The sequence below is a fragment of the Lactuca sativa genome, chromosome 3 (genome assembly GCF_002870075.4).
Source record: "Lactuca sativa cultivar Salinas chromosome 3, Lsat_Salinas_v11, whole genome shotgun sequence".
In the NCBI taxonomy this organism is placed as follows: Eukaryota; Viridiplantae; Streptophyta; class Magnoliopsida; order Asterales; family Asteraceae; genus Lactuca; species Lactuca sativa.
The window spans coordinates 233,605,382-233,623,257 of NC_056625.2; the positions used below are offsets into that span (position 1 = coordinate 233,605,382).

Sequence of the window (17,876 nt, forward strand, 5' to 3'; positions counted from 1 at the left end):
GGACCATATCTCATCACTACCCAAAGGTACTGAACTGACTGACTAGAACTATTATGTTCGTATATGTACACATGATATATAACTAATATTTAGACGACCTTCGGACGGATACCCGATACCCTACCAGACCACATCCTAACGAGGAAAAGGAAATAAAGTGGGTTAGCCTTCCTAAGTCCTTTAAACATTACTTATATAACTATACATATACAGGCATGCTTTTAACAAAGTATCTATGTAAAGGTATCCAAGTAAGTGTATCCATGTAAGTGTACTCAAGTAAGTGTATCCATGTAAGTGTACTCAAGTAAGTGTATCCGTGTAAGTGTACTCAAGTAAGTGTATCCATGTAAGTGTATTCAAGTAAGTGTATCCATGTAAGTGTATTCAAGTAAGTGTATCCTTTCATATATCATTTAGTATAGACTCATAACGAATTATGGCAACCTTATTGGGTGCGACCAAAAGCATCGTATAACGTCAGTATCGGGTAGAATTTCACCGAGTCTCAAACCCAACCCCTATATAAAGGTTGAGTAGACAACTTTTGAAGACTTTTGCCCATCTCACAACTTTCTCTCACTACTCTCTCTCTCTAGAACTCGAAATTGGTCCAAAAACCTCATTTCAAGCATCATTTGGTAAGGAATCCAACCTAAACTTGTTGTTTAACTTGTATAGTATGCAAATTCATGTTGGAATCACCCAAAACACATATGAACATGTGTTTATGGTTTGGGGACCCTCCCAAAACCGTGAACACCTCTTATGAGGGTTTTGAAGCCTCAAAACCCCTCCAAACACTTCTAGGGCTTAGATATGACTTAGAAACTTGCATGCATGAAATTAGGACCCCAAAATCGCACCATATGAGGCATGGACATGAGTTTATGGTCCAAGAACATGCTTGGACCATAAACCCTCATTCTTAGACCTTAAACACCTTGTTGGGTGTTAGTTTCCCCTAAACACCTCCAATGAACTTCGATGAGTGCATAGAACCTTGTAACCCTTCAAGAAATGCACCAAAACATGCACAAATGGAACAAACTAGAGTTTACGGTCCAAGAACATTCTTAGACCGTAAACTCATCTTCTTAGCCCATAAAATCTTCAATTGGAGGTCGCGGGTTCAATCCCCGACACCCTCAAAATCCTGACCCCTTTTTTAATTAAACACTGTGCGAGACTGCTTGCAAGGCAGGAAACACTACTGGGCCGCAAACTCGGACCGCAAGCTCCGGGGCCGTAAACCTTGGACCGTAAACTCCGGGGCCATAAACTCCGGAAACCCTAGCTGTAAATGTCGCCGCCGCCGACCGTAAACTCCGGCCGAAAACCCTTCAAAGGGCGTAAACCTTCAACGAATTCGTGAAAAAAAAAACGACGTTTTTCACCCCTTTTGCTCTAAAACTCGATCAAAAACTTGTTTTTATGAAAAATTCAAAGAAGAAACCACCCTTAATTTTCAGAGATCTATCCAAAAATACAAAAATATTTCAAAAATAAGATAAAATAAGATCCTGATCTGACAAAATTGACTGATACAATCCTTGCTCTGATACCAATTGTAAGTCCCCAAAATGCCTGTGTATCAATCAGATCCATTTGATGGTGTGGAATCCCAATCAAACGTATGATGTCAGATCAAATAGAAGAGAAGGAGAAGAAGAATAATATGAATCTGTATGTATTGATAAATAGAATGATGATCCGGATACAAGAGATTCACACACACTAACACACACTTGATCTTCTTTCTCTCTAGGCTGTACACTCCTTTTCTGTTCATCAATCCCTACTCCTCACCCCTAACACCTATATATACAAGGGGAACATGGGCCAGAGAACATGGGCCGTAAATGGGTTTCCGGCCGTAAACACCCACTGAACGTAAACTCATAAAATATTACAGAAAAATACATTTTCCTAGAAAAGTAAAGTATAAACCATATTCTTGACCCAACATCTAGAACAGAGGATTATACGATCCCTTATTTGAAGGACAGTTATTGATAAGATCAAGAGTTTTGAGAACTGCGATTGCTAATCGGATTGAAAAGGTGCAGTTGCATTTATAGCTATTAGGCTTATCCAAGTGGGAGACAGTTGGATTAGCGTCTGATGAGAATTAAATTATAGATCGATTAGATCTTTCACAGGTATGATTATGGAAATCAAACAAGACAGAAACAGTAAGAGAATGAACAGAGAATGGAATCAAATGTATGCTTATGATTCAATAAAGTCATGCCGCAGCAGAGCTCGATGAAGAACTTCCGCTGTAGAGGCGAGCTAGGGTTTACAAAACTCAGAGAAAACTAACAAAAGCGATAATGTCTAAGACCACATGCATGCAGCTTATATAGTAAACCCTAGAACAAAAAATATGCACGGTTGGACAGGCCCAATACCAACAATCAAAACTGGGCTAAGAACCGAGCCCATGACGCAACATAATAATCCCAACAATCTCCCCCTTTGCGTCAAATGAGGCGAGAGATGATTTATTCTGTGTTGGCTTCACTGTCTTTATTACTTTGAACAGACGAGGAATTATTGCGAGAAGTGTCTGCCGAAACTGGATATACCACCTCAGCATGTCAGTGAACAACTTCTTGTCAGCAGCACTGTTCTGATCACACCTCTGAATGATCTCCAAGATATGCTCCAGGCAAGACGTTGAGAAGTGGTGTTTGTCAAGGAGAGAGAATATGCATTTCAGACCTTCGCCGCTGATGAACATAACCATATGTTACTTTGAATCTATCTTCCCCCTGACCATAGTGTTGACATTGACTGCTCTGCCCATAGTCTTGATCGTGGTTCGCTTGTGAATAGCAGAGGCAATCTCCAGGTCCATCTTCGCTACCTCATGAATGTAGCATACAAGCATACGCTTGACATGATCCATTATTGGCTGGTACTCCTGAGGATTTGACAGAAGAATGTTGTTGAGGAGTATCCAGTCTTGGGGATTGAGGTTCGGTAGATTAGCAAGGGTGAAGTTGTGAATTGAACCTTCGGTTCCTCATGTCACTTTGAATTTGACATTAATGAACTTCCCCGCTGAGTAGGGCTTTAGAACCTTGTCAGTGGTAATCTTGTTGGAACTCCAGGTCAAGTACTGGGGTTGAGCAAACTCCAAGTAAAACTCCAGCAGATCCCTATCTACCTTCGGGTCTGGGGAAGGAATAGCAACAGTCGAATTGAAGCAATGGAAGATAAATGCCTTTCGTGTGATTGGCATATCGAAATGCGCATCCTTGGAGTTCTCGAGCCCAAAGGACATTACTGGCTCAAGCCAAAGAATACTTGGCTCGCCGATTGTGCATCTTTGAAGCGAATCTATAGTCCAGACAGGAAACATGGACTTTTTCTTCTCTAGGAGCTCCGCCTCCTTTCGCTTCTACTCGAGCTCAGCTTTTTGTTTCTTGTAGTTTTCTTCCATTTCCTTTTCAGAGGACTTTACCTTTTGAAAGGGTTTCTTAGGATACTTCGCATAGACATCATCCTCATTTTCTGTATCATCCTCACCAATCTTCTTCTTCTTTTTCTCCTTGTTACTGACTAAAGCTTCATTACCTTTCGGTTCAGTAGATGGTTTCGGTCTATAAGGAGGTTCATTTTTTACCTTCTCTCCCCCTTGTTTTGGCTAGACACCAGTCACCGGAACACCCTCGATACGACTAAGGATGTCCAATGTTGGCCTGAGTTTATCAGCCAGATGGCGCCTGATAGTAATGGTGATGATAGGATCGTGAGCCTCAAGGAGATGAAGGAGGATGGAGTGAACATCAGCAACAAAACTCCGAATGACCTCCCTTTCTGACTTTAGGTCTATAACCTCAGCAGTAGCAGTACGTAACTTGTAGTTTTGCATTTTCAACTGTGAGGTGCGCCTGTCTAGCTCATCCATGATACGATTCTCTACAGCTAACTCAGCCTCCAGTTGAGTCAGTCGGTCATTGACGTTAGCATGTAAAGTTACGTTGGCTGCTTCAATGGCCTGGCGTGTAGCTTCAAGATTGGAACGTTCAGACTGAAGGGACCGTTGAAGCTTCTCCACTGAAGCGTTGACGGTTTGAGCATTCTTCTTAGCAGCAGCCTGCAAGGAATCTAGAAACAGGTGAGCTTTAGAAACTAGTTTATAGACTTTTGCGGTCGCTTCCTTGCACTCCTTAGTAGAAGCATCAACAGCAAGGGAGGCTTGTTGACACTGTGAAGTAGAGGCTTCAATTGCTTTAGCTGCAGCAGAGAGTGAGGTACTGTGTTCTGTAACAACAGATGAGAACAAGGCCTTTAAAGCAGTTGATCAAGTTTTTCGTTCACTTCCTTGAGATGACGCTTTGTAACAGGCTCATCATCATCATCGTCACTCAACACACGGTAAGGAATGAAATACGTGGAATCAAATTTCAGGTCCTCACCGCCTAGAATAGGGGTTGTTTCTGTAGATTGAGTGGGAGATAAGGATTTGGTTGTGCCAGGTGGTTCGGTTGTTACTGGAGGATTGGGAGCAGTGGAGTGAGCTTCTGTGGTAGTAGTGGTAGTAGTAGTGTTTGTGAATATAAGAGTAGGGATGGGAATGATAGTGAATGGTTGAGTGGTTGGAATGGGAAAAATGGGAGGGATAGATACCGGGATGGTTACAGGTGGAGGTGATGGAGGGTGAAAGCGAATTGGAATTTCTGGGGTAGGGGAGCGAGGTGGGGTATCACCTCGGCCCGAAGCCTCTTCATCAAAGCTTTCACCCTCAGATTCTGAAGGAGGAGCATTCTTATGTTTAGGAGGAACATATTCTGAATCTGAATCACTTGAAGATTGTAAGATAAGACTCCTAGCGGGCTTCTTCTGCTTCTTAGGTTGAGCCTGTGATGTAGCAGCCTTATCAGACTTTCGCTTCTTGGGGGTTTTCCCCTTTGTTGGTTTGGAAGAAAGTGCCTCCATCTGAGTGTCATTCTTCTTAACCCTTTTAGCTGGCTTGTCAGCCTCTTCAATGGAGCGAACCATGGCTGGCGTAAGCTCCCTTGGACCTGATGATGGAAGCTTCATGTATTGTTGGAGAACGTTACTCAACGTAGAGATACGAGCGAGCATTGCTTCAGGAATAGATCCAATAAAGGAGTACTTGGTTGGATCTGTGACACTGATTTTGGTTGTGTGAAAGGTAGCAATGGATGAGAGAATAGAATCCGCCATGATGGGAACATGAAGGCGGTCCATTGCCCAGTTGGTGATGATTGACTAAAATCGCCCACATGAGATCTCAGAGTGCCTGGATGAAGAGACCAAGCTTTGAACCAACCGCTGCCAGATAATTGACCCATAATCTAAGTCAATCCCATGGTACAGCCCATAAAGCACAGTCATAAAAGACTTGCTCGCACCATCTGAGCCGGCGCTTCGCTCAGAGAGTCCCTTGAATAGAAATGTGAAAAGGCCATTCCATTGAGGAAGAAGGCAGGACTTCTTGAACTTTGTGATGGTGGTGAGGGTTTCGGTATACCCCATCTGATGAAACATTGAAAACAATTGACCAATGGTGATAGATTCAGGGTTTACCAGAGATTGTTCTTGAGAAAGACCAATTAGGGCACATAAGCGGTGCTTGGAGATAGAGGTCTTCTCATTGTGGATTTCGAAGTGAATCCTTTCATGAACCTTGTCATAGTAGGCAGTGGAGTAGACAAGAGAAAGGCATGACATTGGTACGACTTCGACTTTGGTTAGCGCCTCGACGAGAGGTGAGTATTTGAGACACTCAACAACATATAGCATGTATGGCGCATAGATAAACGGAGTGAGATCGATGATCAGGTTCTGATGGGGTTTGATTTTGAGAAGTGGTTGACGAACAGAGGTATCATGAACGGACGAAGAGTCTGCCTTTGTAGTAGCTTGGAGAAGATGGTGAACAGTAACAAAAATCATCGGTGTTCTTTGAGAGAGATTGGTAAGTGATAAAAGTTGAGAGAGTACCATTTCAATTCCTTTTATACGTACAAGGAAGAGAGAGAAAAATCTGGCTGATATCTTGGATTATCTCAAAAATAGCGCCTGACTTGACGGATGAACAGTTGGCATGCCTTAGATGACGCAGGAAAGAGAAAGGACGTTTCCTTTTTGCACGCCATTCCATAAAATACCCTTTTTCAAATCGCCAAACCGTTTGGATAACTGTTGAGTCAACATTCACTTTATCCCAATCGTCACTCCAAAATACACTTGAATCCCCATTGCCTATAATACTTTATTGAACAGCCATAAAAGAACCAGAGTGTGGAAAATTAAAAATTTTCGTGCATAGGGTGTAAAAGATAATGAAATAAAGCAAAATTTATGGGAAGTAGACATAAAACAATGGATTCTGGGCATAAATCACTTCCTTCAATGTCAAGAGAGACATTAAAGTGCTTGCTTGGTTTCCCATTAAATAATGATCAATAACTTGTTGAGAAGTATTGAAAGGCATCTTTTGAAGGTTATAAAGAGTGGCTTTCGCTTCAATTCATAATTTCGATACTTGAAATAAGACCGAAACTGAATGAAGTACTTGTGAGATCATTGTGATGTGTTGAACAAGTAGGCAGGATAAATTTTATAGTGACAAAAGGAAGTAAGGAAATCTAAAAAAAAATTAAACTGGATCTTTAGGGTAAGAGAAGCCTTGGTTTAAGACAAACTCATAAAGATCACTCAAAAGTAAAAAGAGATTTCATTAGGTAACAAGTAAGATCTTGAATATTAGAATTCACCATCAATTCATTAGTGGTGTTGAACTTTGGGTTTCACTTAGGACATAGTGGCATGAAACTAAGATCATGAATGCAGATTTTGAATAACCACAAACTCATAAAGATCACTCAAAAGTAAAAAGAGATTTCATTAGGTAACAAGTAAGATCTTGAATATTAGAATTCACCATCAATTCATTAGTGGTGTTGAACTTTGGGTTTCACCTAGTACATAGTGGCATGAAACTAAGATCATTAATACTGAGAGTCTCAGGGGTTATATTGGTGAAACGAATTATAATGGAGAAAAGTGATGGAGATGGTATAAGAAGCGAATGCACCTCTGCTCTAAAGAAAAAGAGTGACCAAGCAGAAAACTCTAAACTCAATGGAACAAACTAGAGTTTACGGTCCAAGAACATTCTTAGACCGTAAACTCATCTTCTTAGACCATAAAATCTTCAATTGGAGGTCTCGGGTTCAATCCCCGACACCCTCAAAATCCTGACCCCTTTTTTAATTAAACACTGTGCGAGACTGCTTGCAAGGCCGGAAACACTACTGGGCCGCAAACTCGGACCGCAAGCTCCGGGGCCGTAAACCTTGGACCGTAAACTCCGGGGCCATAAACTCCGGAAACCCTAGCTGTAAATGTCGCCACCGCCGACCGTAAACTCCGGCCGAAAACCCTTCAAAGGGAATAAACCTTCAACGAATTCGTGAAAAAAAAAACGACGTTTTTCACCCCTTTTGCTCTAAAACTCGATCAAAAACTCGTTTTTATGAAAAATTCAAAGAAGAAACCACCCTTAATTTTCAGAGATCTATCCAAAAATACAAAAATATTTCAAAAATAAGATAAAATAAGATCCTGATCTGACAAAATTGACTGATACAATCCTTGCTCTGATACCAATTGTAAGTCCCCAAAATGCCTGTGTATCAATCAGATCCATTTGATGGTGTGGAATCCCAATCAAACGTATGATGTCAGATCAAATAGAAGAGAAGGAGAAGAAGAATAATATGAATCTGTATGTATTGATAAATAGAATGATGATCCGGATACAAGAGATTCACACACACTAACACACACTTGATCTTCTTTCTCTCTAGGCCGTACACTCCTTTTCTGTTCATCAATCCCTACTCCTCACCCCTAACACCTATATATACAAGGGGAACATGGGCCAGAGAACATGGGCCGTAAATGGGTTTCCGGCCGTAAACACCCACTGAACGTAAACTCATAAAATATTACAGAAAAATACATTTTCCTAGAAAAGTAAAGTATAAACCATATTGTTGACCCAACATCTAGAACAGAGGATTATATGATCCCTTATTTGAAGGACAGTTATTGATAAGATCAAGAGTTTTGAGAACTGCGATTGCTAATCGGATTGAAAAGGTGCAGTTGCATTTATAGCTATTAGGCTTATCCAAGTGGGAGACAGTTGGATTAGCGTCTGATGAGAATTAAATTATAGATCGATTAGATCTTTCACAGGTATGATTATGGAAATCAAACAAGACAGAAACAGTAAGAGAATGAACAGAGAATGGAATCAAATGTATGCTTATGATTCAATAAAGTCATGCCGCAGCAGAGCTCGATGAAGAACTTCCGCTGTAGAGGCGAGCTAGGGTTTACAAAACTCAGAGAAAACTAACAAAAGCGATAATGTCTAAGACCACATGCATGCAGCTTATATAGTAAACCCTAGAACAAAAATATGCACGGTTGGACAGGCCCAATACCAACAATCAAAACTGGGCTAAGAACCGAGCCCATGACGCAACATAATAATCCCAACAATCTCCCCCTTTGCGTCAAATGAGGCGAGAGATGATTTATTCTGTGTTGGCTTCACTGTCTTTATTACTTTGAACAGACGAGGAATTATTGCGAGAAGTGTCTGCCGAAACTGGATATACCACCTCAGCATGTCAGTGAACAACTTCTTGTCAGCAGCACTGTTCTGATCACACCTCTGAATGATCTCCAAGATATGCTCCAGGCAAGACGTTGAGAAGTGGTGTTTGTCAAGGAGAGAGAATATGCATTTCAGACCTTCGCCGCTGATGAACATAACCATATGTTACTTTGAATCTATCTTCCCCCTGACCATAGTGTTGACATTGACTGCTCTGCCCATAGTCTTGATCGTGGTTCGCTTGTGAATAGCAGAGGCAATCTCCAGGTCCATCTTCGCTACCTCATGAATGTAGCATACAAGCATACGCTTGACATGATCCATTATTGGCTGGTACTCCTGAGGATTTGACAGAAGAATGTTGTTGAGGAGTATCCAGTCTTGGGGATTGAGGTTCGGTAGATTAGCAAGGGTGAAGTTGTGAATTGAACCTTCGGTTCCTCATGTCACTTTGAATTTGACATTAATGAACTTCCCCGCTGAGTAGGGCTTTAGAACCTTGTCAGTGGTAATCTTGTTGGAACTCCAGGTCAAGTACTGGGGTTGAGCAAACTCCAAGTAAAACTCCAGCAGATCCCTATCTACCTTCGGGTCTGGGGAAGGAATAGCAACAGTCGAATTGAAGCAATGGAAGATAAATGCCTTTCGTGTGATTGGCATATCGAAATGCGCATCCTTGGAGTTCTCGAGCCCAAAGGACATTACTGGCTCAAGCCAAAGAATACTTGGCTTGCCGATTGTGCATCTTTGAAGCGAATCTATAGTCCAGACAAGAAACATGGACTTTTTCTTCTCTAGGAGCTCCGCCTCCTTTCGCTTCTACTCGAGCTCAGCTTTTTGTTTCTTGTAGTTTTCTTCCATTTCCTTTTCAGAGGACTTTACCTTTTGAAAGGGTTTCTTAGGATACTTCGCATAGACATCATCCTCATTTTCTGTATCATCCTCACCAATCTTCTTCTTCTTTTTCTCCTTGTTACTGACTAAAGCTTCATTACCTTTCGGTTCAGTAGATGGTTTCGGTCTATAAGGAGGTTCATTTTTTACCTTCTCTCCCCCTTGTTTTGGCTAGACACCAGTCACCGGAACACCCTCGATACGACTAAGGATGTCCAATGTTGGCCTGAGTTTATCAGCCAGATGGCGCCTGATAGTAATGGTGATGATAGGATCGTGAGCCTCAAGGAGATGAAGGAGGATGGAGTGAACATCAGCAACAAAACTCCGAATGACCTCCCTTTCTGACTTTAGGTCTATAACCTCAGCAGTAGCAGTACGTAACTTGTAGTTTTGCATTTTCAACTGTGAGGTGCGCCTGTCTAGCTCATCCATGATACGATTCTCTACAGCTAACTCAGCCTCCAGTTGAGTCAGTCGGTCATTGACGTTAGCATGTAAAGTTACGTTGGCTGCTTCAATGGCCTGGCGTGTAGCTTCAAGATTGGAACGTTCAGACTGAAGGGACCGTTGAAGCTTCTCCACTGAAGCGTTGACGGTTTGAGCATTCTTCTTAGCAGCAGCCTGCAAGGAATCTAGAAACAGGTGAGCTTTAGAAACTAGTTTATAGACTTTTGCGGTCGCTTCCTTGCACTCCTTAGTAGAAGCATCAACAGCAAGGGAGGCTTGTTGACACTGTGAAGTAGAGGCTTCAATTGCTTTAGCTGCAGCAGAGAGTGAGGTACTGTGTTCTGTAACAACAGATGAGAACAAGGCCTTTAAAGCAGTTGATCAAGTTTTTCGTTCACTTCCTTGAGATGACGCTTTGTAACAGGCTCATCATCATCATCGTCACTCAACACACGGTAAGGAATGAAATACGTGGAATCAAATTTCAGGTCCTCACCGCCTAGAATAGGGGTTGTTTCTGTAGATTGAGTGGGAGATAAGGATTTGGTTGTGCCAGGTGGTTCGGTTGTTACTGGAGGATTGGGAGCAGTGGAGTGAGCTTCTGTGGTAGTAGTGGTAGTAGTAGTGTTTGTGAATATAAGAGTAGGGATGGGAATGATAGTGAATGGTTGAGTGGTTGGAATGGGAAAAATGGGAGGGATAGATACCGGGATGGTTACAGGTGGAGGTGATGGAGGGTGAAAGCGAATTGGAATTTCTGGGGTAGGGGAGCGAGGTGGGGTATCACCTCGGCCCGAAGCCTCTTCATCAAAGCTTTCACCCTCAGATTCTGAAGGAGGAGCATTCTTATGTTTAGGAGGAACATATTCTGAATCTGAATCACTTGAAGATTGTAAGATAAGACTCCTAGCGGGCTTCTTCTGCTTCTTAGGTTGAGCCTGTGATGTAGCAGCCTTATCAGACTTTCGCTTCTTGGGGGTTTTCCCCTTTGTTGGTTTGGAAGAAAGTGCCTCCATCTGAGTGTCATTCTTCTTAACCCTTTTAGCTGGCTTGTCAGCCTCTTCAATGGAGCGAACCATGGCTGGCGTAAGCTCCCTTGGACCTGATGATGGAAGCTTCATGTATTGTTGGAGAACGTTACTCAACGTAGAGATACGAGCGAGCATTGCTTCAGGAATAGATCCAATAAAGGAGTACTTGGTTGGATCTGTGACACTGATTTTGGTTGTGTGAAAGGTAGCAATGGATGAGAGAATAGAATCCGCCATGATGGGAACATGAAGGCGGTCCATTGCCCAGTTGGTGATGATTGACTAAAATCGCCCACATGAGATCTCAGAGTGCCTGGATGAAGAGACCAAGCTTTGAACCAACCGCTGCCAGATAATTGACCCATAATCTAAGTCAATCCCATGGTACAGCCCATAAAGCACAGTCATAAAAGACTTGCTCGCACCATCTGAGCCGGCGCTTCGCTCAGAGAGTCCCTTGAATAGAAATGTGAAAAGGCCATTCCATTGAGGAAGAAGGCAGGACTTCTTGAACTTTGTGATGGTGGTGAGGGTTTCGGTATACCCCATCTGATGAAACATTGAAAACAATTGACCAATGGTGATAGATTCAGGGTTTACCAGAGATTGTTCTTGAGAAAGACCAATTAGGGCACATAAGCGGTGCTTGGAGATAGAGGTCTTCTCATTGTGGATTTCGAAGTGAATCCTTTCATGAACCTTGTCATAGTAGGCAGTGGAGTAGACAAGAGAAAGGCATGACATTGGTACGACTTCGACTTTGGTTAGCGCCTCGACGAGAGGTGAGTATTTGAGACACTCAACAACATATAGCATGTATGGCGCATAGATAAACGGAGTGAGATCGATGATCAGGTTCTGATGGGGTTTGATTTTGAGAAGTGGTTGACGAACAGAGGTATCATGAACGGACGAAGAGTCTGCCTTTGTAGTAGCTTGGAGAAGATGGTGAACAGTAACAAAAATCATCGGTGTTCTTTGAGAGAGATTGGTAAGTGATAAAAGTTGAGAGAGTACCATTTCAATTCCTTTTATACGTACAAGGAAGAGAGAGAAAAATCTGGCTGATATCTTGGATTATCTCAAAAATAGCGCCTGACTTGACGGATGAACAGTTGGCATGCCTTAGATGACGCAGGAAAGAGAAAGGACGTTTCCTTTTTGCACGCCATTCCATAAAATACCCTTTTTCAAATCGCCAAACCGTTTGGATAACTGTTGAGTCAACATTCACTTTATCCCAATCGTCACTCCAAAATACACTTGAATCCCCATTGCCTATAATACTTTATTGAACAGCCATAAAAGAACCAGAGTGTGGAAAATTAAAAATTTTCGTGCATAGGGTGTAAAAGATAATGAAATAAAGCAAAATTTATGGGAAGTAGACATAAAACAATGGATTCTGGGCATAAATCACTTCCTTCAATGTCAAGAGAGACATTAAAGTGCTTGCTTGGTTTCCCATTAAATAATGATCAATAACTTGTTGAGAAGTATTGAAAGGCATCTTTTGAAGGTTATAAAGAGTGGCTTTCGCTTCAATTCATAATTTCGATACTTGAAATAAGACCGAAACTGAATGAAGTACTTGTGAGATCATTGTGATGTGTTGAACAAGTAGGCAGGATAAATTTTATAGTGACAAAAGGAAGTAAGGAAATCTAAAAAAAAATTAAACTGGATCTTTAGGGTAAGAGAAGCCTTGGTTTAAGACAAACTCATAAAGATCACTCAAAAGTAAAAAGAGATTTCATTAGGTAACAAGTAAGATCTTGAATATTAGAATTCACCATCAATTCATTAGTGGTGTTGAACTTTGGGTTTCACTTAGGACATAGTGGCATGAAACTAAGATCATGAATGCAGATTTTGAATAACCACAAACTCATAAAGATCACTCAAAAGTAAAAAGAGATTTCATTAGGTAACAAGTAAGATCTTGAATATTAGAATTCACCATCAATTCATTAGTGGTGTTGAACTTTGGGTTTCACCTAGTACATAGTGGCATGAAACTAAGATCATTAATACTGAGAGTCTCAGGGGTTATATTGGTGAAACGAATTATAATGGAGAAAAGTGATGGAGATGGTATAAGAAGCGAATGCACCTCTGCTCTAAAGAAAAAGAGTGACCAAGCAGAAAACTCTAAACTCAATGGAACAAACTAGAGTTTACGGTCCAAGAACATTCTTAGACCGTAAACTCATCTTCTTAGACCATAAAATCTTCAATTGGAGGTCTCGGGTTCAATCCCCGACACCCTCAAAATCCTGACCCCTTTTTTAATTAAACACTGTGCGAGACTGCTTGCAAGGCCGGAAACACTACTGGGCCGCAAACTCGGACCGCAAGCTCCGGGGCCGTAAACCTTGGACCGTAAACTCCGGGGCCATAAACTCCGGAAACCCTAGCTGTAAATGTCGCCACCGCCGATCGTAAACTGCGGCCGAAAACCCTTCAAAGGGAATAAACCTTCAACGAATTCGTGAAAAAAAAAACGACGTTTTTCACCCCTTTTGCTCTAAAACTCGATCAAAAACTCGTTTTTATGAAAAATTCAAAGAAGAAACCACCCTTAATTTTCAGAGATCTATCCAAAAATACAAAAATATTTCAAAAATAAGATAAAATAAGATCCTGATCTGACAAAATTGACTGATACAATCCTTGCTCTGATACCAATTGTAAGTCCCCAAAATGCCTGTGTATCAATCAGATCCATTTGATGGTGTGGAATCCCAATCAAACGTATGATGTCAGATCAAATAGAAGAGAAGGAGAAGAAGAATAATATGAATCTGTATGTATTGATAAATAGAATGATGATCCGGATACAAGAGATTCACACACACTAACACACACTTGATCTTCTTTCTCTCTAGGCCGTACACTCCTTTTCTGTTCATCAATCCCTACTCCTCACCCCTAACACCTATATATACAAGGGGAACATGGGCCAGAGAACATGGGCCGTAAATGGGTTTCCGGCCGTAAACACCCACTGAACGTAAACTCATAAAATATTACAGAAAAATACATTTTCCTAGAAAAGTAAAGTATAAACCATATTGTTGACCCAACATCTAGAACAGAGGATTATATGATCCCTTATTTGAAGGACAGTTATTGATAAGATCAAGAGTTTTGAGAACTGCGATTGCTAATCGGATTGAAAAGGTGCAGTTGCATTTATAGCTATTAGGCTTATCCAAGTGGGAGACAGTTGGATTAGCGTCTGATGAGAATTAAATTATAGATCGATTAGATCTTTCACAGGTATGATTATGGAAATCAAACAAGACAGAAACAGTAAGAGAATGAACAGAGAATGGAATCAAATGTATGCTTATGATTCAATAAAGTCATGCCGCAGCAGAGCTCGATGAAGAACTTCCGCTGTAGAGGCGAGCTAGGGTTTACAAAACTCAGAGAAAACTAACAAAAGCGATAATGTCTAAGACCACATGCATGCAGCTTATATAGTAAACCCTAGAACAAAAATATGCACGGTTGGACAGGCCCAATACCAACAATCAAAACTGGGCTAAGGACCGAGCCCATGACGCAACATAATAATCCCAACAATCTCCCCCTTTGCGTCAAATGAGGCTAGAGATCATTTATTTTGTGTTGGCTTCACTGTCTTTATTACTTTGAACAGACGAGGAATTATTGCGAGAAGTGTCTGCCGAAACTGGATATACCACCTCAGCATGTTAGTGAACAACTTCTTGTCAGCAGCACTGTTCTGATCACACCTCTGAATGATCTCCAAGATATGCTCCAGGCAAGACGTTGAGAAGAGGTGTTTGTCAACGAGAGAAAATATGCATTTCAGACCTTCGCCGCTGATGAACATAACCATATGGTACTTTGAATCTACCTTCCCCCTGACCATAGTGTTGACATTGACTGCTTTGCCCATAGTCTTGATCGTGGTTCGCTTGTGAATGGCAGAGGCAATCTCCTGGTCCATCTTCGCTACCTCATGAATGTAGCATACAAGCATACGCTTGGCATGATCCATTATTGGCTGGTACTCCTGAGGATTTGACAGAAGAATGTTGTTGAGGAGTATCCAGTCTTGGGGATTGAGGTTCGGTAGATTAGCAAGGGTGAAGTTGTGAATTGAACCTTCGGTTCCTCATGTCACTTTGAATTTGACATTAATGAACTTCCCCGCTGAGTAGGGCTTTAGAACCTTGTCAGTGGTAATCTTGTTGGAACTCCAGGTCAAGTACTGGGGTTGAGCAAACTCCAAGTAAAACTCCAGCAGATCCCTATCTACCTTCGGGTCTGGGGAAGGAATAGCAACAGTCGAATTGAAGAAATGGAAGATAAATGCCTTTCGTGTGATTGGCATATCGAAATGTGCATCCGTGGAGTTCTCGAGCCCAAAGGACATTACTGGCTCAAGCCAAAGAATACTTGGCTCGTCGATTGTGCATCTTTGAAGCGAATCTATAGTCGAGACAGGAAACATGGACTTTGTCTTCTCTAGGAGCTCCGCCTCCTTTCGCTTCTACTCGAGCTCAGCTTTTTGTTTCTTGTAGTTTTCTTCCATTTCCTTTTCAGAGGACTTTACCTTTTGAAAGGGTTTCTTAGGATACTTCGCATAGACATCATCCTCATTTTCTGTATCATCCTCACCAATCTTCTTCTTCTTTTTCTCCTTGTTACTGACTGAAGCTTCATTACCTATCGGTTCAGTAGATGGTTTCGGTCTATAAGGAGGTTGATTTTTCACCTTCTCTCCCCCTTGTTTCGGCTAGACACCAGTCACCGGAACACCCTCGATACGACTAAGGATGTCCAATGCTGGCCTGAGTTTATCAGCCAGATGGCGCCTGATAGTAATGGTGATGATAGGATCGTGAGCCTCAAGGAGATGAAGGAGGATGGAGTGAACATCAGCAACAAAACTCCGAATGACCTCCCTTTCTGACTTTAGGTCGTTGACCTCAGTAGTAGCAGTACGTAACTTGTAGTTTTGCATTTTCAACTGTGAGGTGCGCCTGTCTAGCTCATCCATGATACGATTCTCTACAGCTAACTCAGCCTCCAGTTGAGTCAGTCGGTCATTGACGTTAGCATGTAAAGTTTCGTTAGCTGCTTCAATGGCCTGGCGTGTAGCTTCAAGATTGGAACGTTCATACTGAAGGGACCGTTGAAGCTTCTCCACTGAAGTGTTGACGGTTTGAGCATTCTTCTTAGCAGCAGCCTGCAAGGAATCTAGAAACAGGTGAGCTTCAGAAACTAGTTTATAGACTTTTGCGGTCGCTTCCTTGCACTCCTTAGTAGAAGCATCAACAGCAAGGGAGGCTTGTTGACACTGTGAAGTAGAGGCTTCAATTGCTTTAGCTGCAACAGAGAGTGAGGTACTGTGTTCCGTAACAATAGATGAGAACAAGGCCTTTAAAGGAGTTGATCAAGTTTTTCGTTCACTTCCTTGAGATGACGCTTTGTAACAGGCTCATCATCATCATCGTCACTCTACACACGGTAAGGAATGAAATACGTGGAATCAAATTTCAGGTCCTCACCGCCTAGAATAGGGGTTGTTTCTGTAGATTGAGTGGGAGATAAGGATTTGGTTGTGGCAGGTGGTTTGGTTGTTACTGGAGGATTGGGAGCAGTGGAGTGAGCTCCTGTGGTAGTAGTGGTAGTAGTAGTGTTTGTGAATATAGGAGTAGGGATGGGAATGGTTGTGAATGGTTGAGGGGTTGGAATGGGAAAAATGGGAGGGATAGATACCGGGATGGTTACAGGTGGAGGTGATGGAGGGTAAAAGCGAATTGGAATTTCTGGGGTAGGGGAGCGAGGTGGGGTATCACCTCGGCCCGAAGCCTCTTCATCAAAGCTTTCACCCTCAGATTCTGAAGGAGGAGCATTCCTATGTTTAGGAGGAACATATTCTGAATCTGAATCACTTGAAGATTGTAAGATAAGACTCCTAGCGGGCTTCTTCTGCTTCTTAGGTTGAGCCTGTGATGTAGCAGCCTTATCAGACTTTCGCTTCTTGGGGGTTTTCCCCTTTGTTGGTTTGGAAGAAAGTGCCTCCATCTGAGTGTCATTCTTCTTAACCCTTTTAGCTGGCTTGTCAGCCTCTTCAATGGAGCGAACCATGGCTGGCGTAAGCTCCCTTGGACCTGATGATGGAAGCTTCATGTATTGTTGGAGAACGTTACTCAACGTAGAGATACGAGCGAGCATTGCTTCAGGAATAGATCCAATAAAGGAGTACTTGGTTGGATCTGTGACACTGATTTTGGTTGTGTGAAAGGTAGCAATGGATGAGAGAATAGAATCCGCCATGATGGGAACATGAAGGCGGTCCATTGCCTAGTTGGTGATGATTGACTGAAATTGCCCACATGAGATCTCAGAGTGCCTGGATGAAGAGACCAAGCTTTGAACCAACTGCTGCCAGATAATTGACCCATAATCTAAGTCGATCCCATGGTACAGCCCATAAAGCACAGTCATAAAAGACTTGCTCGCACCATCTGAGCCGGCGCTTCTCTCAGAGAGTCCCTTGAATAGAAATGTGAAAAGGCCATTCCATTGAGGAAGAACGCAGGACTTCTTGAACTTTGTGATGGTGGTGAGGGTTTCGGTATACCCCATCTGATGAAACATTGAAAACAATTGACCAATGGTGATAGATTCAGGGTTTACCAGAGATTGTTCTTGAGAAAGACCAATTAGGGCACATAAGCGGTGCTTGGAGATAGAGGTCTTCTCATTGTGGATTTCAAAGTGAATCCTTTCATGAACCTTGTCATAGTAGGCAGTGGAGTAGACAAGAGAAAGGCATGACA

The 17,876-nt window shown here is 42.1% G+C and overlaps 1 protein-coding gene across 1 annotated transcript; it reads right to left on the bottom strand.

Annotated features, from left to right (window-relative positions):
* Positions 1-15,577: 15,577 nt before the first annotated feature.
* LOC128132917 (uncharacterized) lies at positions 15,578-17,394 on the bottom strand. The gene is made up of 3 exons (XM_052769919.1): positions 16,574-17,394; positions 15,856-16,436; positions 15,578-15,753 (listed from the first exon to the last, which is right to left on the bottom strand). The coding sequence occupies exons 1-3, from the start codon at positions 17,392-17,394 to the stop codon at positions 15,578-15,580; spliced, it is 1,578 nt and encodes a 525-aa protein (XP_052625879.1).
* Positions 17,395-17,876: the final 482 nt, after the last annotated feature.